Here is a 27,948-nt window from a genome sequence, read left to right as displayed (position 1 = left end):
ACCCACCTCTGTTCCTTCAGGAACAGATATTTAGTCCTGTCACTCACATGGAGGGGTATGGTTGGTTTCTCCAGGACTGTCCAGAAAAATCTTCAGGTTTGTGTTTACGCTCTAAAAAGTGTCTCGTGAGTTTAGTATTGGATTTACCACACCGAAAAGTACTTTTATGTTCCAGCATACGTTGTCGTACCTTTCTTGTGGTCATGCCCACATACCGCTCTTTACAAGGACATTCAATTAAATAGATTAGATGGTCGCTATTGCAGTTGGAGAAATGTGTCTGAATCCAAGGTCTTTGGGTGCCAATGTCTATGATCTTAGTCTGTTTGGTCTGAGGGCATATAGAGCAATTTCCACAAGGGAAATGCCCTTTAACCGGAGGTAAGTCCCATAAGGTGTTGTTCATGCTGGGTTTCGTCATTGGTCTCGTATGTACCAGGGCATCTCGTAAATTGCACCCTCTCTTAAATGCAAATAGGGGCATGGGGATACGTTCATTCCGGGTGTTCAAAAAACGCCAGTTCTTCCGGATGCATTTCTGTAAGGCATTGCTCAGAGTACTGAAGGTGTTGACAAAAGTCATGCGTTCCAAAGGGGGTTTCGCAACTTTAGGTTCCAACAGAGCTTCTCTGTGATTGTTGGAAGCTCTCTTGCAGGCCGTTTTTACCAAGTGTCTGGGATACATCTTATCCTGCAGCTGTTTGGAAAGATTCTTAGCATGATGTTTGTACGATTCTGATGTAGAGCAACTGCGCTTCAAGCGTAACAATTGGCCAAAGGGGAGATTCTCCCTTAGGGATTTAGGATGCTGGCTATCAAATCTCAATAGAGAATTGCATGCCATCGGTTTCCGATACAGTTCACTTGATAGACCAGTAGGAGTGATATATATGGAGAGGTCCAGAAACGAAATCTTCTGTCTGCTCATTTCCAAAGTGAACCTTAAATACCGGTTTTGGGTATTGAGCCAAGTATGGAAAGCTCGGACTGACTCTTCGTCCCCCCGCCAGACCACCAAGATGTCGTCAATGTATCTCTTCCAGAGTCTAATCGACTCATGGAAGGGATTGGTGGCGATCAGGACATGCGTTTCTTCGAACCTGTGCACATAGAGGTTCGCCAAGCTCGGTGCATAGACACTGCCCAGACTTGTCCCCGACACTTGTAAGTAGTAGGTCTCCTCAAATTGAACATTTTTTTCTTTCATGGCAAGGTAAGCCAGGGTCATGATGAAATTGACCGGAGTTATTGAATTAAGTTCAGTATGGCTTAGGATGTCAGAGATAGTTTCAAGGGTCTCGTCCTGTGGTATCGAAGTGTATAATGACACAACATCTAGGGATACTAAGATGTCGAGGTCAGGATTGAAGTCCACTGCAGGCAAAAGTCTGAGTACGTCCTTTGTATCCTGTAGGTAGGTTGGCATCTTTTGTACAATTGGACGTAAAAAGAAGTCTACAAATGTAGAGAGAGGTTCCAAACAGGAGCCGATGCCTGATATAATAGGTCTCCCTGGTGGGGGCCTCTGGACTTTATGAATTTTCGGGAGGATGTAAAAATAGGGCATGACAGGGTGGATTATCTGTAGATATGTTGATTCTTGGTTAGTGATCCAACCCTCTGTCAATGCCTCTTCCACTGCTTCCTTGATGGCAATACATACTCGAGGAGTAGGATCTTCTTTCAAAGGGCGATAGCAGTTCCTGTCGCTTAGCTGGCGAATGCATTCAGATCGATAGTCATCTGAGTCCATAAGGACCGTAGCTCCCCCCTTGTCGGCCGGTTTGATCGTAATGGACCGATCATTTGTCAATGCTGCAAGTGCTTGTAACTCTTTTTTGGGGATGTTACAGTATGTGTCTCCCTTGTTGTTCGCACATAGAAGACTGACATCCTCGAGGACAGCTCTCTCAAATGCAAGGACCTGGGGTGGTATTAAGTGTGATGGAGGATTGAAACTGGACTGATTCTTAAGGCCCGTATTAGTGTTTTCAATTTGGGTATCTGACGGTGTCTTGTCTTTAAAGAAATGGTGCAACCGCACCTTCCTGAAGAATTGGGATAGCTCACGATGGACTGTGAAATCATCCCCCTTACTCGTAGTAACAAAGCCTAAGCCTCTGTTCAGGACTGACATCTCATCTGGTGTCAGTGTGTTTGCATCGGTACTTGCTGGTTCTGTGGGTTCCGTCGTCGCCCACGAAACCTTCCTTGGCCTCCCCCTAAAATGCGGTGGAGGGAAACCGCCAACCGCCAACTCGAGCTGTCCTCGAGGATGTCAGTCTTCTATGTGCGAACAACAAGGGAGACACATACTGTAACATCCCCAAAAAAGAGTTACAAGCACTTGCAGCATTGACAAATGATCGGTCCATTACGATCAAACCGGCCGACAAGGGGGGAGCTACGGTCCTTATGGACTCAGATGACTATCGATCTGAATGCATTCGCCAGCTAAGCGACAGGAACTGCTATCGCCCTTTGAAAGAAGATCCTACTCCTCGAGTATGTATTGCCATCAAGGAAGCAGTGGAAGAGGCATTGACAGAGGGTTGGATCACTAACCAAGAATCAACATATCTACAGATAATCCACCCTGTCATGCCCTATTTTTACATCCTCCCGAAAATTCATAAAGTCCAGAGGCCCCCACCAGGGAGACCTATTATATCAGGCATCGGCTCCTGTTTGGAACCTCTCTCTACATTTGTAGACTTCTTTTTACGTCCAATTGTACAAAAGATGCCAACCTACCTACAGGATACAAAGGACGTACTCAGACTTTTGCCTGCAGTGGACTTCAATCCTGACCTCGACATCTTAGTATCCCTAGATGTTGTGTCATTATACACTTCGATACCACAGGACGAGACCCTTGAAACTATCTCTGACATCCTAAGCCATACTGAACTTAATTCAATAACTACGGTCAATTTCATCATGACCCTGGCTTACCTTGCCATGAAAGAATTTTTTTTTCAATTTGAGGAGACCTACTACTTACAAGTGTCGGGGACAAGTATGGGCATTGTCTATGCACCGAGCTTGGCGAACCTCTATGTGCACAGGTTCGAAGAAACGCATGTCCTGATCGCCACCAATCCCTTCCATGAGTCGATTAGACTCTGGAAGAGATACATTGACGACATCTTGGTGGTCTGGCGGGGGGGACGAAGAGTCAGTCCGAGCTTTCCATACTTGGCTCAATACCCAAAACCGGTATTTAAGGTTCACTTTGGAAATGAGCAGACAGAAGATTTCATTTCTGGACCTCTCCATATATGTCACTCCTACTGGTCTATCAAGCGAACTGTATCGGAAACCGATGGCATGCAATTCTCTATTGAGATTTGATAGCCAGCATCCTAAATCCCTAAGGGAGAATCTCCCCTTTGGCCAATTTTTACGCTTGAAGCGCAATTGCTCTACATCAGAATCGTACAAACATCATGCTAAGAATCTTTCCAAACAGCTGCAGGATATGTTTCCCAGACACTTGGTAAAAACGGCCTGCAAGAGAGCTTCCAACAATCACAGAGAAGCTCTGTTGGAACCTAAAGTTGCGAAACCCCCTTTGGAACGCATGACTTTTGTCAACACCTTCAGTACTCTGAGCAATGCCTTACAGAAATGCATCCGGAAGAACTGGCAGTTTTTTTGAACACTCGGAATGAACGTATCCCCATGCCCCTATTTGCATTTAAGAGAGGGTGCAATTTACGAGATGCCCTGGTACATACGAGACCAATGACGAAACCCAGCATGAACAACACCTTATGGGACTTACCTCCGGTTAAAGGGCATTTCCCTTGTGGAAATTGCTCTATATGCCCTCAGACCAAACAGACTAAGATCATAGACATTGGCACCCAAAGACCTTGGATTCAGACACATTTCTCCAACTGCAATAGCGACCATCTAATCTATTTAATTGAATGTCCTTGTAAAGAGCGGTATGTGGGCATGACCACAAGAAAGGTACGACAACGTATGCTGGAACATAAAAGTACTTTTCGGTGTGGTAAATCCAATACTAAACTCACGAGACACTTTTTAGAGCGTAAACACAAACCTGAAGATTTTTTCTGGACAGTCCTGGAGAAACCAACCATACCCCTCCATGTGAGTGACAGGACTAAATATTTGTTCTTGAAGGAACAGAGGTGGGTGTTCAGGCTCAAAAGTGATACACAAGGTCTCAACGATGGTATTCCTTGGACTTAGCTATGAGTATCTACTACGTAGATGTGATCCGGAAGAGCACTTTGCCGTAGGTTATATTCTTTGCAAACATCATATCAACAGTAATATATATGTGAGGAATATGTATGTGTATTAGTCTAATTTTATTTCATTTTTCATCCTTACATGACTCTGACAATTGGGGTAGACATAATAATAGATGGTTAAGGTAGCCCCTTACTGCATGTCCAAACCCTTTCAAATACTGAAAGTAACATTATCATTACCCATTATCATTGGAAATGCCCTTTAACAACTAGGCAAAAACTCCGTGGATGCTTCGTTTGGCTTCAAAACATTGTTTGCCTAAAAATGTTGTTTCCTCTTCAGGCCCGGACCTTTCTGACACTCGAGGGTCTTAGGGGTTCTTCCGCGCATACTCTGTATGTATACCGGAGTAGACACACAGCATTACATTCCGGACTACAATTTGCAGTCCGATGACGTCTTCTTGTAGTTCTAGCTTCTCATTGGCTCAGCCCTAGCGACGTCATGGGCCACATGATCCTCCTCGGCAAGCACTAATGGCGGCGGCCCTGAGAGTAACGCTACCTCCCCCTGCCTCAGGACACAACCTGGGGTATCGACGGTTAGGTAAGCGCTATGATGAGCAATATGATCGGTTTTTATTTCACAAAATTGTAATGCTTCCTTTCCTCGCTTTATCCATTAGAGAGTCTCGGCGCGCTGGCTGAGTGAGTAATGATTTTATGATTCACGCAGCACGCTGGGAGGGAACATTACTCCCTTTGTTGTCGACCCCCCCCTAATCTCCTTACACCTATATAACAGAGTATACTTTTTTGAATACCAGCTCTTGGTAGAGGCAAGCTCATCGGGTCCCTTGATGATGCTATGCCTGCTCGAATTTATCGGAATGCTGAGTTATATACATCAGCTATCTTCGGTACTTCATGCTTGCCCATGGGTGAAATGTTATATGTATAATTTATATTATTGTTTTAATTTTGAGGACAGATGAAATTTTATCTTTATTTTCATTTTTAGAAAACTAGCCCTACAATAATAGGCAGTTCATACACATAGCTGACTGCATGTTTGGCTCATCAGGATGTCCTGTATTTGTTACTTCCATTCTGTAGGGCGGTGCCTCCTTCTTAACCTGAGTCAGAGCCAGGTGAGGCGAGGCTTGTTACCTCACACAGGATAGGTGAGTGGATTATTCCTGCACTTTTTTCTTGGTAACACAGAACAGTTTAGTAGGTCACAAGTGAGAAAGCATGGTATTGTGGAGTTTGGTGCTTGATGCTTGTTTTTATTTTCACAGGTATGAACAATCATCCATCCTGCACTGAGGTATTGTGATTGGTCACATGTAGTAACATTGTGATACCTATTAGTTTTCTGTTATCACTGTTTTTCAATATTACACTCTATGCAGTAGCTATACTAACTGGGTCCTGAAGAAAGCCGGGGTTCTGTAACCCACTGCGGCTGAAACTAGTAGACCATTTTCGGTAGATTAATTCAAAACTGACACTGTATTTTTAATAAGTTCACCAGTGGTCATCAATAAAGGCATCTTGGACCACTGCTGTATCTTTTTTAATTCACTGACACTTACACTTTCTTTGCACTGCATTTTCTTCCCCTGTCACAACACGCCTAATCGACCAAGGTTTGGCTCATTGCCAGAGGAGCTGAGGTGACATGGGACGCTTTTGGTTTTCCAGATGATGACACTGGCCACCGAGGGCAGTTGATGGAAATCCTTACTTTTCTGCCCTCCTCAGGGTTTCTCCTGACATGTAGTCGTATTCGCGTCATCATCCTCTTACTACTATTAACAGTCAGACTGAGGATTGATTTGATGTAGATCTTGTGCTGATTTCTGTTCTGTGTGATTGTTTATTTTTCCTTTTTTCATCAGACCACCAGTTTTCTTGTGTTGTTTATCAGTAGGATTGGGGATTGAAACTGGTTGGGTCGTTAAATATTCTCCCTAGGACCCCCACTCTCTCCCTCACCGGGAGTAGAGTAATGTATGATCATGTTTGATCTGTGCCATGCCTATGAATCGCAAGTCATTATTTTCTCTATGGTTATCTAAACTTTAAAATAAAGCACAAAAACAAAAAACTTGTATGCAAATGTTTATGTTGTACCAATTCAACTCTCACATCGTGGGATACTTGCTTGACCTCTAGGCATGCTCATACACACTTTTGGTCTTCCAGCAAATCATTTGGATCAGTATTCTAAAAGTGGCTGATTTTAGTTTGTGCCATGCATTTGCATAATGCGGCGATAGGTTTATCGCCTAAGGGACAGTAATGCGTGCAGTATCACATCATCTTCAGCAAGTTCCAGAGTCTGCACCCAGAGCGATCTCATCACTCATTGCACATATTGGGCCCTGACTCTCTGAAAATCCTGATTTGGTGGAGCTGTCTGTGAATGGCAGCAATCTGTTCAACTCATATGACCCTGAGGCAGAGGCATCCTCTCTATAACCACCTGTTTATTCATCCCTCTAGCTATCATCACAAATGCTTTGGGTGGCAAACAGCTGTGTCTGGCAAGAAGAGAAGGCTAGAGTACATTTTCATATGAAGTAGACTCTTAACCGAGACAGGGGGTGAGTTTGCTCTAGCCTCTTCTGAGAATGCGTGACATTCCTCCTAATCATAGGAACTTGCACAGGTTGTTTTTCCGGTCACCATACCATCCCACAAATTAAAGTTCGGTACCAAATAATACAGAATCTGATACCATTAGGCTGCCTTCATTATACAGATGTTTGTAGAGCAACTCTCCATTCAGCTGTCACCCCGGAACAGCTTCATCAACAGCTGATTCGGGGACTTAGAGAATAAGGCCCTAATGTAATGTGAGATGATTGAAAGTAATTACAAATATAACTTTGTAGTATTGCAGCTTTACCCTTATGTCACATACAAAACATCTGGTGAGTAAAAGGGAATGCACCCTCCAAATGCTATACCATAGATCTACATGTGGCACATATGTAATCTACTCAGAACATAGGGGCACCTAGCCCAGCTACTTAACATCTGGAACTTAGAGGAGCTTTGAGATTACATTTATTTCAGTTTGGGTCTCCAACCAGTCATGCAGGGGCATGATCTGTTACTCCAAGATCTCTCGGTCTTGGGTGCCTTCTGTCATTGCTAGGTCTGTTAACTGTCTTTTCTGACAGTAGCCATTTGTTTGGTGTAAAGCAGGTTAATCCAGCACACCATGTGGTTCCTGAACTGAAGGCTAGGTGCAAATGGTCACTCCCAACTAATTTAGTTGAATTCTTTCTCTACAGCAAGTGAGAAACTGCCTGGTCCTATGGCCTGTTCTTTATTTCATCTAGGATGTGATGTAATCTGTGGAGGTCCATCAACATATGTATTCCTGACTTGAGGTCCACTTGATCCACGTACCATTTTCAAGTACACTGTTTTCAGTCTTGAATGTGATATAGGATCAACTTTCTTTCATAAACACTTGCTCCTTCACAAAACTATTGCTGCACCTCAGAACCTACCTCCAACACTTGCTCCTGTGACGTGAGTGTATTGATGACCCGGATGAACCTAGTCTTGGTGGACAAGATTCCCACCTCGTATGAGCTGTCCTTCCACCAAGGCCTGCCGAAGCCGTTGTCCCAGTCTGTGCGGGGCAGGGGAGGGGGGATGTGGATGAAACGGCCTTGAGGTGTGTAGTACTTCAAGATACAAGTCATGGGGTCAATATGAGTCTTGATCTGTAATACAAGGAGATATGTTAGCAAAACGTTTTCAGACAGTATTGACAACAAGCAAGCCTCAGCTGTTGAAGTGGGACTGTGGAAATCCAAATGACATTGCCATAGGAGTCAAACATTTACAGTTGCAGATAGTTAAATGTTGTATCATGACCAAAACTCAAAAATGAACCGACAAAGTTCAGCTGTTTGGTCCTTGCTATGCTAATAGATTATCCCTTTCATGCCGCAGTATGCCTGCGTCCCACAGGGTATTCCACACCACCTATTATCCATGGCCGTGGCGAAATGCTTCGCTTTGAGCAGCCAATCAGATGTCTCTGGTCTGCCGTACCAATTCTGGTACTGTGGATCCGAAAGGGAATATGAAGAAAATGCTCCTCCATTCAGTGACATTTTTATTTTCAATAGCCAGATTCTCAAATTATTTGTGAGACCCAAATGGCAGAGATATACAAAAGTGTTAACATTCTAAAGCCTTCTCTGCAACTTTTTAAAATTCTAATACCTCAAATACAACTGAACAGATTTACATCAAACAATGTTATGTACAGATCTAGGATGGATCAGTAAATAAAAAAATTAAAAATTTGAGTAATTTGCTACATGTACCTCCCAAAAATATTTTCAAAAAGGAACTTAGGTGGAGTGGGGGTGAGTAATGGTGAATGAGTAGGGCAGGGGAAAACAACACGTGAGGGAGAGCAACACGGGGAGCACAGGGAGAAACACATGGGGGAGAAAGCAACATGGATAGTTGGAGGGTGGAGAGTTTGGTAGGGCACAAGAGAGAGAGAGCTTGCAGCACAAGGGAGAGAGATACATGGAGCCTTGGGGGCAGATATTTCTCATTTGGGAGAAGCACCCAAGATAGAAAACTGGAAAAACACACACAGCTTTATGTAGTTCTTGGCAAAAAAATAAAAACATAATCCCATAAAAGTGGGTAATGGAATGATACAAGTCAGGTAAACAAAGGGATGGCAAAGAAGCTATGCTCCAGGACAGGGACAAACACAAGCTGGGAATGGAAACCATTAAATAAGAAGCAAGCAAATGAGAGTGATGATCAACCCAGCTAACAGTAAGCAGTGTTTGGCTGCCCACTCTAAATTATTGGTAAGCCCACAATTTATATTTCGAAACGAGACACCTTGCGCTGTCTGGTAAACAAGACCTAAAAATTACACATAGCTACATCAATCAAATTCTTTTGGGCGCAGGGATAATTAGTGTTTGTCTGAAAACACACAATACCTAGAACCAACAACTATGTTGCAGCTTGTGATTATTTTCATTGTCTAATGACCATGCTTGAATTTAAAAATGGGAACGCTAATTAATTAAAAAAACGGTATGAAGGAATGCTAGGCTTTTACAATGTGCCAAAGAGTCTGAGGTTAGGAGTAGTGGTTGTTTGTATGACTCTGAATTTGGGGTTACTCATAATTCATCAAGATTATTCCACTGAATTTTAATCTTTATGGCAAAGTGGCTAGCTGCAGTATATGGGTTCATGGTGGGAGAGCGCCTAAGGAAACCAACTAACCCCAGACATTTCTGAAAACTAGACACCTGGAGGAGTCAAGAGTGGTGTGGCTTAAGTGAATCCCACCACATGTTTTTCCCCAGAATGCCCTGAAAATATCAAAATTTGGCTAAAATCACAGATTCATTTTCCTCACACTCGTGAGAAGGAAAGTTCTGGAATTTGTGTGGATTTACAAAGATCCTATGAGCCAGCATTCTTTCACTTCCCCTGATATACCAGTACCCCACTAATGTTGCTGAGCCAATTGCCCATGACAGGAAAATGCAACATGGAGGCATCAAGAATTTTCCTTGGAATTTCAGTGTTTCTGGCAATGTGGGTAGCTGCTGTATTTGACCTCAATGCCCGCCGGCACTGAGTAAAGACACCTGGGGGGGTCCATGTTGTTGTGTCCTACATGGATCCACAACTTTTTCTTACCTAGAAAGCCCTGCAAACATCAAACTCTGGCTAAAATTATAGCTTTTCCTCACATTTCTCACAGGAACAGTTTCTAATTATTCAGGAATTCACTAAGGTTTTGCCATCCAGCATTCACGCACTTCACCCCCAAAAAATAGGACCCAGTTGTGTTGGTGGACCTATTGGCTGCAACAGGAACCAGCCAAAGCATCTTTAGGTGGTTACAGTTTTGGTCCAATCCCATGACGTGCGTTAGGTACACCCACACATAGGAGGCTGCATTTAAATTGGGGTGAGTGTTGCAACACGGTGTGGTAATACTCTGGCCTTTGGCTGGAAGACCCAGAGTTTTCTATCAATCAATTAATCAAATATTTGTAAAGCGCACTACTTACCCGTGAGGGTCTCAAGGCGCTGGGGTGGAGGGGGATGCTGCTACTGCTCGAAAATCCATGTTTTGAGGAGTCATCTGAAGGTTAGCAGGTCCTGGGTCTGCCGTAGGAGGATGGGGAGGGTGTTCCAGGTCTTTGTGGCGAGGTGGGAGAACGATCTGCTGCCAGAGGTCGCTCTACGGATGCGGGGGACTGTGGCGAGGGCGAGGTCGGTGGAGCGGAGCTGGCGGTTGGGGGTGTAGAAGCTGAGTCGTCTGTTGAGATATGCTGGTCCGGTGTTGTGGAGTGCCTTGTGTGTGTGGGTGAGGAGCTTGAAGGTGATCCTCTGGTTGACGGGGAGCCAGTGCAGGTCTCTCAGGTGGGGTGTGATGTGGCTGCGGCGAGGGATGTCGAGGATCAGTCGTGCAGAGGCGTTTTGGATGCGTTGAAGTCGTTTCAGGAGTTTGGCCGAGGCTCCTGCGTAGAGGGCATTTCCGTAGTCCAACCTGCTGCTGACGAGGGCCTGGGTGACCGTTCTTCTTGTTTCGGTGGGGATCCACCTGTAGATCTTGCGGAGCATGCGGAGGGTATTGAAGCATTAGGACAAGACGGCCTTGACCTGCTTTGTCATGGAGAGAGTAGAGTCGAGGATGAACCCTAGGTTGCATGCGTGGTCGATGGGTGTTGGTGCTGTTCCCAGTGCGATCAGCCACCATGAGTCGTCCCAGGCCGAGGGGGTGGAGCCGAGGATGAGGACTTCCGTCTTGTCCGAGTTTAGCTTCAGTCGGCTGTTCTTCATCCACTCGGCGACGGCTTTCATTCCTTTGTGGAGGTTGGTTTTGGCGGTGAGGGGGTCCTTGGTGAGGGAGAGGTTCAAGTGGGTGTCGTCGGCATAGGAGATGATGTTGAGGTCGTGCAGTCGGGCGACGTGGGGGAGCGGTCCCAAGTAGATGTTGAACAATGTCAGGCTGAGGGATGAGCCGTGGGGTACGCCGCAGATGATCTCGGTGGCTTCAGAGCGGAAAGGGGGAGGCGGACGCTCTGGGTTCTGCAGGAGAGGAAGGAGGTGGTCCAGTCCAGAGCCTTGTCTTGGATCCCAGCGTCGTGGAGGCGTGTGCGTAGAGTGCGGTGGCAGACAGTGTCGAAGGCGGCTGACGGATCCAGGAGGATGAGGGCCGCGGTTTCTCAGTTGTCCAGCAGGGCCCTGATGTCATCGGTGGCAGCAATGAGGGCAGTTTCGGTGCTGTGTTTGCTGCGGAAGCCGGACTGGGACGGGTCCAGGATGCTGTTCTCCTCAAGGTAGCAGGTCAGTTGTCTGTTGAAGGTCTTCTCGATGACCTTCGCTGGGAACGGGAGCAGGGAGATGGGCCGGACGTTTTTGAGGTCCTGGGGTTCAGCCTTGGGTTTTTTGAGTAAGGCGTTGATCTCGGCGTGCTTCCAGCCCCCTGGGAATGGGGCTGTCTCGAAGGAGATGTTGATGGCTTTCCGGAGCTAAGGTGCAATGGTGGTGCTGGCTTTGTTGAAGATGTGGTGTGGGCATGGGTCTGACAGAGATCCAGAGTGGATGGTGTTCATGATTTTGATGGTGTTGTCATCATTTATGTTGGTCCAGGAGAGCAGGGGGGTCGGTGCGGATGGTGGACGTGGGGACGGAGGCCTCAGTGGTTGTCGGGCGGTTGTGACGTTGAAGCTGTTGTGGATGTCTGTGATCTTGCAATGGAAGAAGGTGGCAAGTGAGTCGCACAGGTCTTGCGAAGGTGGGATGCCGTTGGTGTTGGAGTTCCTTACCATGTTGAAGAGCTCTTTACTGTTGTGTGCGTTGTTGTCTAGGTGGTCTTTGAAGGAGGCCCTTTTGGCGGATCTGGTGAGGTGATGGTGTCTGCGGGTGGTGTTCTTGTGGGCTGCGTAGCTGTCCGGTGTCTGTTCACGGTGCCATTTCTTTTCTAGCTTTCTGCAGGTTTGCTTGGAGGCCTGGAGGTCTTCAGTGAACCAGCTGGCTTTCATGCTGGTGTGTCTGTAGGAGGGTTTCTTGATCGGGGGCGAGGGTGTTGGTGCAGTTGTCGATCCATTGTCTGAGCATGCGGGCGGCGGAGTCAGGGTTGGTGAGGTCAGCGGGTGGGCTCCGGGCGAGGGTGGTGGTTAGCTGGTCTTCGGTGACTTTGCTCCAGCAGCTGTGGGGGATCTGTTGGGTGCGGTGGTGCATGGTGGGTTTCCGGAAGGTGAAGTTGATGCAGCGATGGTCGGTCCAGTCTGTTGCATAAATTTAGGAAGAATTGTGTTTTTGAGCTTTACTTTGACTTTCACAGGACTTTCTATGTAAGAAATGTGTTAGGATTAATGATTGATAGCCAAAACACTCTGGATTCCCATGGCTTGCTAGAGTTAAAAAATGACCATTGTTTGCAGGGTCCCCTGGTTGCCTGTTGAACCATAGCCTGAATACTGCAGCCATTATCCAGGATAAGTAAGAGGAAATGGGATTTTCTGTGGCTTAGGTTTGACCTATAGACTAGCACAGAGAGAGTAAACCTCCACCATTCTGCCTCTCCTGGGGCAGAAATACAGTCTAGTATGCCGCGGCCTTCTGGCCGTGACGGAGGAATCCAGGAGGATCTTGGATCAGGGAGGGTCAGTGGCAGTGATCCTCCTTGATCTAAGCGCCGCGTTTGATACGGTGTGCCACAAAACCCTGATGTCCCGTCTAGCCGATCTGTGAGTCTCAGGAGACGCTCTTGACTGGTTGGGTTCCTTTTTGAGCGGAAGGACCTTCCAGGTCTTTGATGGCGACTCCAGTTCCACCAGCAGACTGCTAAACTGCGGGGTGCCTCAGGGCTCCTCCCTAAGCCCCACGCTGTTCAATGTGTACATGAGGCCGCTGGCTGAGATCGTCCGACGATACGGCATCAAGATCATCTCGTATGCGGACGATACTCAGCTGGTGGTCTCCCTGGCACAGAAGAACAGCAGGCTCCCCCAGCCCAACCTAGCGGCTTGTATGGAGGACATCAGGAGATGGATGACAGCATCCTCATTAAAACTCAATGGCGATAAGACCGAGATAATGCTCCTTGGCCCCCCCACTCTTACTCCCCTGGACCAGCTATGGCCTCCCAGTTTGGGTTCTACTCCTTCTCCGAAAGAGGACATTAAAAGTCTGGGAGGCTGGCTAAAGCCCTCACCTTTAACACTAAGGCAACCAAAACAGCAGCAACCTGCTTCGGGATCATCAGAATGTTGAGAAAAATCCTACCTATTCTGCCCATGGAAGCCAAACAGGTTGTCATTCAAGGCTGCCAAATTATGGAACTCCCTTCCCCTCTCACTTAGGTCCAACCCTATCCTGTCATCCTTCCGTAAAGAGCTAAAAACATACCTCTTCAGAAATTAGCTCCCCACCTTAGTCTCCTCCCCCTTCCCTCAGAGCTCTGCTACTTTTATCTAGCGCCTGGACGCCCTCGGGCAGCAGCCGTGCTTTACAAAACCGCTTCAGAGCTCTGCTACTTTTATCTAGCGCCTGGACGCCCTCGGGCAGCAGCCGCGCTTTACAAAACCCCTTCACTTCACTCACTTCACTTAACTGTGGGCCCTATGCCAAAATGGTCCAGTGCCACACCAAATTATTTTTCTTACCACCCCCCCCCGGTGGTATGGTAGACTTTCTACTCCCCTAGGTTGGCAGATTGGGGCATTTATTCTCTATCTACCCACCCCAGGGCAGTGCAGAGAGGAGACCAAAAGTCCACCAGAACATCAGGGAAAACGTGAGAAACAGAATGGGTTGCCAGGCTTGCCAATCCCAACACTTAGTTCCTTCACCTCCTATCTTCCTGCCGCAGGAGGCAGAAAGTCCAGGAGACACCGGGCGTTGATGTAAAAAACAAAAAGTAACAGTGTGGAGTGTTGGCCCATCTGACATTGGGTCCTCCTTGTGGCACTAGATAGTCGTTTGGCCACATATGGAAGACAGAATCGGGGGGTTACCCCATATCTGCAATCAGGGCATACCAGGCACACTTATGGTGTCACAATAAATGGAACTCTTGAATTAATCTCAGCCACTTAGAATGGACTGGAAAGCGGAACGAGTAATAACCGGTGGCGGAGATTAATTCAAGAATTCTGTCCATCACTTTTTTTTAATTATTCATGTCAATAATACATCACAGGCACAAAGGCAAAGTGCCCAGATGGTGCAAGGAGTGGGCACAAATAACCTTTGCGATCCCTGGCTACTTTCTGTAATATAGCCCCCTCATGTCTATTGTGCTTTCTACCGTAGAGGGAAGATTGGGAGTAAATCTCCCAATCTAACCACCAGAGGGAGGCATGAAGATTGTTGAGAGTTCAGAGATGCAGGTGCAACCTGATACTAGGATGGGCTGGCCACTCCGCCTTCTTTTATATTAAAAAATGTATCCATGTACCCTTTTCAACATTTAAATGACACCACGTGCCAACATCATCTGATCCCATGGCATCCTCATCTCCTACGCCAATGACACCCAGGTCATCCTCTCCCTGACACACAACACTTACACGACGAGAACCAACTTCACCAACTGTACGACAATGGTAGCAGGATAGAAGAGAACCAACTACCTGAAACTTAACTCTAACCAGACAGATGTACTGCCCTTTGGCAACAAGACCTACCCATGCGATGCCACCTGGTATCCAACCAAGCTCAGACCAACACCAACCAACCATCCACGCCAGAAACCTGATGATCACTCTGGACAACAAGCTCAATATAATGGCACAAGTCAATGCAGTAAGCACTGCCTGCTTCCACATCCTATGCATGCTACAAAAGGTCTTGAAATAGCTGCCACATAACACCAGATGACCCGTCACGCAAGCACTCATCACTAGCAGACTAGACTACGGCAGCACTCTCTACACCGGGATGTCCAAGCAGATCACACAGACTTCAGACCACCCAGAAAGCAGCTGTAAGACGCATCCTCAACCTCCCACACTGTACCCACATCTCATCCCACCCACATCTCATCCCACCTCAGAGAGCTCCACTGGCTCCCCATCCACAAACGCAGCCTGTTCAAAATCCTCACGCACACATACAAAGCATTGTACAGCATCGAACCCGAATACCTGAATGGCCGAATACACTTCCACCAGCCAGCCAGACATCTACTGTCAAGCCTTTCTCTCACTCGCATCCCTGCCTTTCCAAAAGTGCAGCAGGAGGATGTCAGTCTCCTACATTGCACCCAAAATTTGGAACAAACTCTCACAGCACATCAGAGCCTCCTCCTTGCTTCTTGATTCTGCAAGAAACTTAAGACCTGGATCTTCGAATAACTCAGCAGGGACAATACGCCTACACTGCTGCTCAAGAGCCTGGATGCTGGAAACCCTCAGGTGATTAGGGAACTCTACAAATCAACATAACATAACATAACATAGTGTTTGGTGTGCTTTCTACACCCCACCTTGCTCCCTTGGTGAGGGCAGAAATGGGGTAAATCCTCCTACCCACCCTACCGCAGGGACAGAGGGCAGAAAGACTTTGTGTGCTTTAGGAGAGTGGGGGGTATGAATCTATATGAGGATGTACTGGCCCCAGTCATTCTATTTTTTTTTAGTTTCACAAAATCGAAACCCTGGTGCCTAGTGCGTTTCCTGTAACCCCCAAGTTGATGGCACAAAAAATATATGGGTACTAGGGTTGGATGATGCACCTCATTGTTAGGACAAGCGGATCCCACCCTAATCTTGTTTTTTTTTTAATGAATCCCTAGGGGCTTGTATGCTTTCTGACCCTCTGCTCCTCCCACCGCCCTCCCCGGGAGAGCATCATCTTCATCCCCAAAAAAGAGAGGGTGGGAAAAAGACTGCCTGTGTTATAGAGGTGGGTGATAAAGACTGGTGTCTAGTGTATTTTTGGCCCCCTGAAGAGGGCAGATTCGGGGTAAATGCCCAATCTGTCTCCCAAGGGGCATAAAGACTATCTGTGCTTTAGGGATGGGATACGCCAGATGCCAGAATGGGCCGGCTAACACTTCATCTTTCTTTTAAAAATAAACAACCATGTTGCACTGCATATCACACTAAAAAAATTATAAAACCAGAGGTAATTCCTTCATTTAGTGGAAGGATGGTATGTTAATTCCCCCTTAATAGTGAGAAAGTGTGGATGAGTTGAGCTTCTCGTCCCATGAACAATGCGTTAACAGCCTACAAAAGGCCATATTGGTCAATTTTCACCTATTTACTGAAATGTGGCTGTTCAATTGACAAGGAATACCACTCCTCTGACCTCACTCACAGCAGACTGTTCGCAGCCCTTTGCAAGGATCAATTTAACGCTCTATCACCGACTGCTGCTGCTACCCAGGGACGGACAGGCCATCAGGGCAATCAAGCAGTGCCTGACGGGCTGGTCTGACTGGCTAGTGTATGAATTTTTTTTGCAGTTTATAGCCCTGTTATATTGACGGGGCAGTTTTGTGGTTGATTTCCCTCACAATTCCACAAGCCTTGCCTGCAGCAAACATAAATGCATGCGGTCTTCCATACTTTGCAAAATAACCCTACAGAGGTTTTTACAAGTTCAAAACTGGCCTGATTTTCACATGTGGGCAACTTTTTAGGTTTCTGCTTTGCTACTGGGTGCCACTTTTATTTTAGTGCCGGGCCTATTTTTTGTCCCAACCCAACATTTTTGCTACCCTGCACTGCCAGTGGCTTTGGTCATCCAGTCTGCCCATCGTCACAAGCCTTGATTCTGTGACAACAGAGCAAGAAGTTAAACGCACAAAGAAGGGCCTGTGGAGGTTTAAAGACCTGCAGGGGACAACTCCCCTCTATCACAAATCCAAAACACTGGATAAACCCCTGGATCTGATATGAGAAGGAGTGTTGGAGTATCCCATTTACAGGATAGTTTCCCACACCCACCTGAAGGTGACATGCTTCATCATAGGGCAACCTCCCTGCATTACGAACCTGGTTGTATTGCGGGCTACAACCTACTCTCTGAGAGGGAGGAGCTCAGTCATGTTTTTCTGTCTCAGGAAAGAGGTATCCTAAAATCTATAGAAGAGTAAGAAGCACAATAAGAAACCTAATTGTAATAGGTAAACACTCTTACAGAGTCCTTGTTTGAAGTGCTAGATGCCATTTTCCCTGAAGCGTGTAGAGTCCTTGGCATGGCCCGGGGATTAGCTTTGAAACAGTCAATGATTTGTGATGAAAGACATCTCTTGGTTTGTTTATATTTCTTATAACCACCGCACTGGGGCCACTCCAACCTGTACATGCTTATCATATCTTGCATACATTTTGAATAAAGTTTACATCAGGCGTGTGTCTATGTTTCTTGTGGGAAATCTTGGCCGCAGTTTTATTTAAAATGTAGGATACACTTTGCATCATGCCTTCCTAATTCACAGTACCCGGTCATAAGTCAATATGACAGGGGCATAAATCATAATCACAGTGTCATAAATCATTTCTGACAGGGCCATAAATCATACGTGTGACAAGCCATAAATCAACACTAATGGCGGGTCATAAATCCTTTTTTACAGGGTGTTATATGTGTGTCAGGTCATAAATCACAAATGGATGACAGGTCATAAATCAGTTATGACATGTGCTGCCCTTTCTTACAGAAAGTAGTTTGTGCAGGGTCAGCGCGGTGTTTATATGGTATACAGACAAAATATCGAATCAAAAATATAGAATAGCACTAATATCGAAGTAAAAATATAGAATGGACAAAATATCGAATGGACAGAATATAGTCAACAAAAGTATCTAATTTACGGTAAGTAATTTAATATCGATTTTCATAAATATAGAAAGTCAAAATATTGAGTATATAATATAGGTATTAAATATATCGAATTTTTAATAATATCGATTTTTTTTAAGTGTATTGTATGTTAGTATATGTGTGAAAAGTTTATATTTATTTTATAATTTATTTTAAGTAATGAATTTTATGTTATTTAATTTTTGCGTAATTTAATTCTGTCGCTGGTTGTGGGTTTATAGGGGAATAGGGAGAGAAGTAATTTAATTTTAATTAATTAAATATTTAAATGTATTTATTGGTATTTATTTTGAATTATTTGTTAATTAATTTTTAATTGGTAATTAATTAAATTTTAATTGGCAATTAATTTTACTTAATTGATTAATTGATAATTATGTTAATTGTATTAATTCATTTTCCGTAGCGGGTTGTGGGTTTATAGGGGAATAGGGTGGGAAGTAATTTAATTATAATCAATTACATATTTTATTTTATTTATTGGTATTTATCTTGAATTAATTGTTAATTAATTTTTTATTGGTAATTAATTACATTTTAATTGGTAATTATTTTTTATTAATTGCTTAATTGATAATTATGTTAATTGTATAAATGTATTTCCCGTAGCGGGTTGTGGGTTTATAGGGGAATAGGGTGGGAAGTAATTTAATTGTGATTAATTACATATTTATTTATTGGTATTTATTTTGAATTAATTGTTAATTAATTTTCAATTGCTAATTAATTAATTGTTAATTGCTAATTAATTTGTATTAATAGGTAATGAATTTTATAAATAATTTTTTTGTGTGTTTTTAATTGATTAATTATTATATAATATTAAACTAGCAGCCCGCCCCAGCGTTGCCCGGGGCAGAAGGGGGCTGGGGGCAGCATTTCAGGCTTGCGTGCACCTTACCTCAGCGCTTGCTCCCAGTCGCACAAACTCAGGCCCCCGCTCCAGTCCGCCTCACTTCACCGCCCCCCACTACTCTCACTTAAATGTCTGCACCAAATGTGAAAGCCGTTTTAAAACCTATCATTTATTTTGCTATCCCGCTCCAGTCCGCCTCACTTCACCGCCCCCACTACACCAAGCCAGTCTACACGCCCCGCTGCAGTCCGCTATCCCGCTCCATTCCGCCTCACTTACCGCTCCTCCCCGCGTAGTTCACCGCTCTTCCCCGCGTTTCACATACCTCATGGCGCTGCAGTCTTGCTACGTTCTCCACTCCTCCATGCGCTGTTGTCCTCCATTCCACTCCAGTCCGCCTTACTTCACCGCTCTTCCCCGCGGTTCACGTACCTCATTTCCTCCAGTCTGGCTAAGTTTTCCACTCCTCCCCGCGCTGTTGTCCGCTCCTCCTCGCGTTCCTGTCCTCCGATGATGTCAGCACGCACGTTGCTAGCACACACAGCCGGCGCTACTTCTTAGGGACTACTTTTTATTTATTGTTTATTTTTTAAATAACGTTTTTTTTTTTTTTATAGCCTATGTCCATGTACTGGACCCCCCCTTTCCAACGCTGTATTGGGTGGTGCAATTGGTGGTGTACTTTTCGAGTTTACCTGGCTCAAAGGACACAGTTCTCTCTTTATAATAGTAGTATAGATAGATAAAGGTTTTTGAAACAAACATGTACCAATAGAATTATTTATTGTTTAACTAAAGGCACTGCTTACTATATTTTCATTTTTGTGAGATGGCTATATGTATTTTAGCATGTAACGATAATTATTTATTTTTTATTAACTAAAGGTATGTCGGATTTCTGTTTAAAACTTTTTTTGAAACACAACACAAACTCTGGAATAGGCTACTTCACCCACATTCCACTGTTAAAACATTTTTACTTTTATATACTATAAAACATATAACTAATTCACAAAAGTGTGCATTGAAAAATATCAGTCAGTGAGAGAGGTCATCATTTTGGGGTTCCCCCTAACTTAGGGGGAGGACCAAGCAGGTGCCTTGAACACAAAGAGCATATCATGCTCAATGATTATGATGGTCCCATCCTCCTAGGACCACCCCAAGCAAAGTTATGGGCAAAAGTATAATGTCAACCAAAGGCCCAGCAAAGCATTATGGGACGAGATTCTAGAGTTTAGTTAATATTATAGTATTAGCTCTCAGCTGAGCCTGAGAGCCTGCTCCTTGAGGAATGTTTTGATATTGGATACTATAATATTCACTGCACCCTAGATTATTAGTATCCAAATAATTCTACAAGGAGCTGCAGTTCACCTCGTCGTCCCCAGTTGTCCCCGATGAGGCAAATGCAATAGCATTTAAAATATTATACATCAAGCTGCAGTTCACCTCGTGGTCCCTAGATGTCCCTGATGAGGCAAATGCAACAGCATTTAAAATATTACACATCAAGCTGCAGTTCACCTCGTCGTCCCTAGATGTCCCTGATGAGGCAAATGCAATAGCATTTAAAATATTATTCATCAAGCTGCAGTTCACCTCGCCGTCCCTAGATGTCCCTGATGAGGCAAATGCAATAGCATTTAAAATATTATACATCAAGCTGCAGTTCACCTCGTCGTCCCAAGATGTCCCTGATGAGTAAAATTCAAAAACATTGAAACCCTTTCATGAATGCTAAAAATAATACTAATCTTATCCCATAATGCTTTGCAGGGCCTTTTAGTTGTATTTTTGCCCATAACTGTGCTTGGGGTGGTTCTAAGAGAATGGGACCTCCACTGAATTACTATTTAAAGGGAGCAGGAATGTATAGAACCTGGGAAGAAAAAACAACACTCGTGACGGAATACCCCCAGCGATTGTCACGCCCCCAGCACACACCCACAGCACAATGCAGACACGCCCACAAGGGCCTACTTTGCTGGCACGGTTCGTTTACCTTTTAAATGTATATGGTGGGCGTCTGCATAGCCTATGTCCTTCTGCTGCAACTGCCCGTTCCAACGCTGTATTAGGTGTTTTGATTGGTGCTGTGGTTCCTGAGATTACCCGCCTCAAAGGTTTGGGTTCTCTCTTTATTATATTAGTATAGATTGGTAATTACTTTAAAAAAAAAATTATTGGTATTTATATTTAATTAATTTTTTTATTAACACCTTAGGAGCTTGTAAATAAACCTCCCCAGTGCTGCGCTGTCCATTATCCAGTGCTGAACTGGACGTCCAGCGGTCGCACGCAGCACTGGGGAGGTAGTGCCCGTGACGACCGTTGGCCGACGGCAGCACTTAAAGGGTTAATATATGAAGTATTTACTTTCCCTACTGTTGCACTCACTGGAGTGGGAATAGTGATTTTTACCCCTACGCTATCCAACGCTTTCACTACTGTTGCACTCTCTGGAGTGGGAATAGTAATTTTTACCCCTACGCTATCCAACGCTTTCCCTACTGTTGCACTCTCTGGAGTGGGAATAGTAATTTTTACCCCTACGCTATCCAACACTTTCCCTACTGTTGCACTTTTTGGAGTGGGAATAGTAAATTTTACTCTGCCGCTATCCAATGTTTTCCCTACTGTTGCACTCTCTGGAGTTGGAATAGTAATTTTTATCCCTACGCTATCCAACGCTTTACCTACTGTTGCACTCTCTGGAGTGGGAATAGTAATTTTTACCCCTACGCTATCCAACGCTTTCTCTACTGTTGCACTCTCTGGAGTGGGAATAGTAATTTTTACCCCTACGCTATCCAACTCTTTCCTTACTGTTGCACTCTCTGGAGTGGAAATAGTATTTTTTACCCCTACGCTATCCAACGCTTTCCTTACTGTTGCACTCTCTGGAGAGGGAATAGTAATTTTTACCCCTACGCTATCCAACGCTTTCCCTACTGTTGCACTCACTGGAGTGGGAATAATAATGTTTACCCCTACGCTATTCAACGCTTTCCCTACTGTTGCACGCACTGGAGTGGGAATAGTAATTTTTACCCCTACGCTATCCAACACTTTCCCTACTGTTGCACTCACTGGAGTGGGAATAGTAATTGTTACCCCTACGCTATTCAACGCTTTCCCTACTGTTGCACTCTCTGGAGTGGGAATAGTAATTTTTACCCCTATGCTATCCAATGCTTTCCCTACTGTTGCACTCTCTGGAGTGGGAATAGTAATTTTTACCCCCTACGCTATCCAACTCTTTCCCTACTGTTGTACTCACTGGAGTGGTAATAGTAAATTTTACCCTCCCGCTGTCCTACGGTAAAAATATTGTATGTTTTTTTATTAATATTATGGTATATATATATATATATATATATATATATATATATATATATATATATATGTTTTGAAAAATAAAATTGTATGTTTTTTATATACCTTAAATTAATTATTTAATAATTTTAAGGTTAAGTATTTTTAAGTATATTTTAGTTAATTATTTTTAATATGTCATTAATTTTAAATTATTTTTAAGACATTTAAAAAAAAAATCGATATTTTGACTAACTATATTTTTTAAAACTATATTTTTGATTCGATATTTTTGTACTCACCTGTTTGAAGAAAGGAATTCGATATTTTTGCATTCTATATTTTTTCTTCTATATTTTGGTAATTCTATATTTGTGAATTCGATATTATGTCAGTGATCCGTTTATACCATCCCCCCCGTCCCTTTCAGTTGACAGTGGCATCCCCTCATAGCGGGGTTTAAATGCGTTATCCTCCATTGGCCCAGCTTTTTTTGTGCCAACGTTGTTGTGCATTATTGGCCAGGGGATGGAGGGGAAACAAACCCCCCCCCCACCCTTACCCCACCCCCATTTGTTGTTGGGCACGCTGCAGTGGCCCAAACCAGTTTTGTTGGCGGCTTTTATGGTACTGGCCTATAAGGCCCCCCTCGAGGGCGACTTCTGCTAGACCAGCTGTCTGGTGTTTGTGATGAGAACCGCTCTGAATTTATGCCAGGTCAGTTACTAAGTTTTTTGTAAATGTTTTTATGCTTTATTACAGAAGACACATTCGAACACTATTTCTCACTTTCATTGGAACGCGGATAGTGTTCTAGGGGCTTTGTGCAAATTAACATGGGGAGGGGTCAGTGCTCCGAGGCATTTGACACTACCATCTGATTAGGTCTGTGGCACTAACATCTGATTGGGTCTGAACTGTAGCAGTGGTATCGGCTCTAACTCAACCAGCAATTCCTTTGAACTTGGGTGTGGCAGGGTGATCTGAGCGGCCTACATAATTCAACTCATACAGCCCATTTACACCTTGTAAGTGAAGCTCTGATTGCAAATCTTGTTGTACCTCATAAGCATTAGCAGGCAACGTCGATCCCTCTTAATAAAAAGTGCTTTATGTTATGCTGCAAGTGAGTCTATAAATGCTGTCTAGTTTATCAAAGCTACAAGTCACCCTCCTATCTGTTAATTTTATCTGTATCACTGCACAATCTTCCGCACTATGAAGATGTGCAGTATGTGCCACAGTGTCAAGTTGTACCACTGTGTGAGAACATACGATTGTGGGTGAGAATCAGTGTTACGTGATCTAATTCCATTGCATGAATGCTCTCAAATGTGCACGCATTGTGAAAGAAAATACATTAGTAAGAGATATGATGGCATTTCATCAACTTCACAGCTCCTTTGAAATATGGCAGGTCCTTCCCATCCAAACAGGTAGTTACAGAATCAGTCCCATCTGGATTACTCACGCAGTGTTCCCTAACTCTCTCCAATTCTCATCCTGCAAGAGGTTCTCCTATAGACGGCATTACAACATTCAACAACGCCATGGGGAGAGATACCGCAAAGCTTAACGTACCTATCTCAAGGACTCCTCCAAACACCTCAGTCATCTTTGAGACCCTGCACCCTTTGCTTCCATTGATCCTGGGATTGATAGAACCTACCATGGAGTGGTTTGTAACACCAACCTCAGCAAAACCCACTCCAGCAAACATGCAGAAGAAATGCAGGCTGCCCAAACCAGACCCTATTTTCCTGCATGTGAACCCACCTCTTGTTTCCTACCTAGTGTCTACTGCATGGTAATGCCACTACAATTCTCCATCTTTAAAGGTACCTCCTGAAAAGGAGGGTAAGAAAACTCATGCAGTTTCTAACAAGTTCTATTGCAGCAACTGCCATGAAGATGGAGTGTGAATGCCCTACTCTGCATTATGATAAATTCCTGTGGGAGACTCTCCATCACTTTTTGAACAAGCATTTGCAATACAATAGGTCTTGCATTTAGGCGAGTTTGAGCTATTGACATTGCAAATAACAATGCCTTTTATTTTTGTTTTTAGAACATAAATAAAAGGCATTGTCATTTACAATGCCAATAGCTTAAACTCGCATAAATGCGAGACCTATTGCATTGCAAATGCTTGTTCATGTGAGCGTTAGGCGCAGTCTAATATTACAAACCCATTAAAAATATTTAATAAGCAATAATGAATACAATGAAATCAACATACAGAAAGAGAACACAAGTAATCAGCTATCAATAGAGATCGCCCCACCCCATGGAATGCTTCTCTGTTTAAGGGGTGCCCTTCCTGCTCCCAGAAAACGTCCTCCGTGAAAAATTAGACGGACACTGCATCTAACCGGATGTGGGATATCTCAAGCTCGAGCTCTCATGGAGGCTGGAGGAGGGGCTACCTGCCTGTCAATCAAACAACGAATAGGAGGAGTTTTACCAGCTGCGCCCACAGAGTTAGCGTCGGCTCACCGCAATACGTATATGGTGCAGCTGCAAAGTCAGCCATCTTTATTCAGACTGGTGTGTCATTACTTTAAATCGACGCACGCCAGACAACGAGTTCGCTCAATCCCCACGAAGCATTTTGCAATAGTGCTTTGGAAAAGTCATCCAATATTTATTCCAACCCCGTTGTCCTAAACTGAAAGATGGGTGATACAAATGAGGGTTAAGGAGGTGAATAGGTGAGGAAGGGGAAATAGATGAAATTATAGTTGATATGAGAAGACAGGAGATATGAAAAAAGAAAGAACACGCTCAGCCCCACTGTGCTTCCCGATTAGGTTTCTGTTTTTCTGCCGCCAGCCTCTCACCACGGCTTTGCCAATGCAGCCTCTCCCCGCTGGATCGACCCCACTGGTTATTTCGACATGAAGTAATGGATACACGTTGGACGGCCCCGGGGGCGCCCTAAGGAGATGATGACAGGAGGATGCTGTGCCGCCTGGGGTCCGAGGACGAGGTAAGAGAGCCTACCCGAGGTGCATTTTAAACAAGCTGTCGGCATTGTAAAAAAAATATATAGTGCGTCCTGACTAATGAAGGAGACTGTGTAACGCCGCAAGCAAAAGATCCAGTCCGGAAGGGCCGTGCAAGTAGGAGAAACAGGACGGTAACAAGGAGGGACTAAGAATCCTTATTTACAATCAAAAGCCAGCGTTTACCATGAATGATGACGCAAGCCAATGGGGAAAAGGGACGGGGCTTCCACTCCACTTCTGAAACCTACCCTACTACAATATGTCTCGCAGAGCGAGCAGCCCATGCAGACCTAAAAAACGACCTCATGAAGACAGATAGGATTTCCCAGATGTATTGCAAAAAAGCATGACAGAGTCAAATCAGGTGATAAGTGCTGCTGCTGAGTCAATGGCCAATGGTTATTGTCATGGCTGGTAATGCATTCATCTTTTTGGTTCTGCTAATTGCTTGCAAACACAGGAAGTATTTTAAACCTGCTATTCTCTGAAACCACTCTGCTTGGGGCCCAAACAGATGTCGAAATGTGAGGTATGGGGGCAAAGTTGGAAAACCATCTCACCAACTAAGATGTCTTAATACCAATGAGACTCATCCATTTGGAATTAGCACCTTTGTGATCAAAAAGTAAGTGAAACTGAGGTTTTCCCGGTTTACTTTCAGGTTCGAAGGTAAGTATAATGTAAGAATACTGTCTAGCCCAAATGTATACCTGACTACATCAGGGGGTTAGGATGTGTTCTTGAGATCTTAAAGATGCATATTTCCACATCTGCATAATACATAAACATCACAGATTTCTAAGATGTATGGGTGGCCCTGTGCACTATCAGTATAAAGTCCTTACTTTTGTCCTCAAGTCAGCATACCAAACTTTTTCGAAGTGCATGGCTGTAGTTGCGGCACATCTCAGAAAAATTTGAGTTTTTGCCCAAAAAAATCTTTCCTAGATGTCTTGTGCTATTGTTCCCATGAAAATGTGATTTTATAAAGAAATATTATTTTAATCATTTTTAAAAATACAATAAAGAAATAAACAATATATCACTGAAAATGCCAAATGTTGCCATCAATAATATCATTACAGATGTAATCAGTGATATTATCAAAGATGTTATAGAAGGTGTCATGAGTGATGTGATATGTTAGGTTATAAGCACTGCATGGCGAGGGCGCAAATTATTGTTACTTGAAAAAGCTTTAGCTGGTGAATTTCAGTTTTGTTTCTAGTTTAAAATGTTATGTTTAAACTGACATTGTCACCGGACTATAATGACACTTTAACCTTTGTTTTTTCAGTGGATTTCTGAGGTTTTTTAATGCTAAGTAGGACATTATAATCATACCTAACTGTAGCGTCACTTTAGCCTTTTGTTTTTTTAATTGCCATGCATGGTGTGGGGTAGGCCACAGGGTCTGGCTGTGCACACAACCCCCCTGTGGGTAGCCGGACCCTCGTGGGAAAGCCTTTGGCTGTGCACAGCATGGAGTTGGCCGCAGGGCCTAGCCGCAGCGCTAGACACAGCACCCAACCCTCAGCGGGAAGCCAATTCCCCACCACGCATGGCCTTTGGCATGGGTTAGCTACAGGGCCAAACGCCCGTACGCCACCAAGCCATCACAGACACTCCCGCTCCAACCTGGTCTTTTTTCAACTATTTTCCTATCCCATGGGGCTTTTGGTGGAGCCGCCACAGCCCATGAATCCTATGGTACTCTCACTGGAGCATGGAATCCTGCTGGCTCCTGCAGAATCAGGGCAATCCCCAATTTTTTTTTTTTATTCTGGCCCCGGGTCGGGTGTCCTCTGCGATCCCACCACAAGGTTCAGGTGGTACTACCCTGACCCTTATACTTTTCGTTTTGAGGTTCCAGGACATCGGGAACGAGTCAAAGTGTCTGGAAACGGCGGCTGCAACATTTTCGCTAAATTTTGACCAGCCAATCAGAGCCCAAGTTCCCCCCAGATTTCATGGGAGATTCTCTCTCCTGCGAGAGCAAGACAGCCGATGGGGAAAAATCCCTCTCAGCTAATCAGACTGCTCTATTATTTAAAGTTGCAAGACTCTCACAAGAGCCTGCGGACACCACCGTCCAGTTATACATACATATTGAACCTTCATTTCTCAAAAGGTACTGAGCATATTCACACCAAATCACATAAAGCATGTTTTCTGGTTAAAGATCTAGCTTTTGCCAAATTTGGTATAATTATGTTCAGCCGATTGGGTTTTAGCGCTGTTCAAAAATCCCTATGGAAATTGAATGGGGACAAGGCATTTTTGGATCTCCTCCCCTTTTTTTCCTGGCCCCTGCTTGATAGATTACTCCGAAACTTTCAAGAAAGGAACTGAGGTTAATGAACATTTTTTGGGAAAGGTTCATGTTGATTTGTGAAAAGGGGCTGAAGTTATTAGCAAACCCAAAAAATTAAGTCTATGGTAACAAGGTGCCAACTTTAAATACAAAGTGGCGTCCGCCACTGTGTAATAAAGATTGTGTTAGGTCTATTTTGGGTTTGAGTACACACAGCACAGTAGTGTTACGTTAGATTTGAGATAATAACCTTCCTATATAACAACCTTTTAATATACTTTACAAAGAGGAGCTTACTTTGTTTGGTGCTAAACATTCCTGCTGCCCAAGCACAGAAGAGACAGCATT

General features: G+C 44.3%; 1 protein-coding gene across 1 annotated transcript in view; it reads right to left on the bottom strand.

The window, feature by feature from the left end:
* Nucleotides 1-27,948, bottom strand: part of CYB5D1 (cytochrome b5 domain containing 1) — a 74,357-nt gene that overhangs the window by 21,857 nt on the left and 24,552 nt on the right. Inside the window, exon 3 of the mRNA XM_078669986.1 lies at nt 7,760-7,978. Coding sequence (XP_078526112.1) covers nt 7,760-7,978 — 219 coding nt within the window. The remainder of the gene's footprint in view (nt 1-7,759; nt 7,979-27,948) is intronic.

This window comes from Lissotriton helveticus, chromosome 12 (assembly GCF_964261635.1).
Source record: "Lissotriton helveticus chromosome 12, aLisHel1.1, whole genome shotgun sequence".
Classification (NCBI taxonomy): Eukaryota; Metazoa; Chordata; class Amphibia; order Caudata; family Salamandridae; genus Lissotriton; species Lissotriton helveticus.
This window is presented reverse-complemented; position numbering and strand designations above follow the sequence as displayed.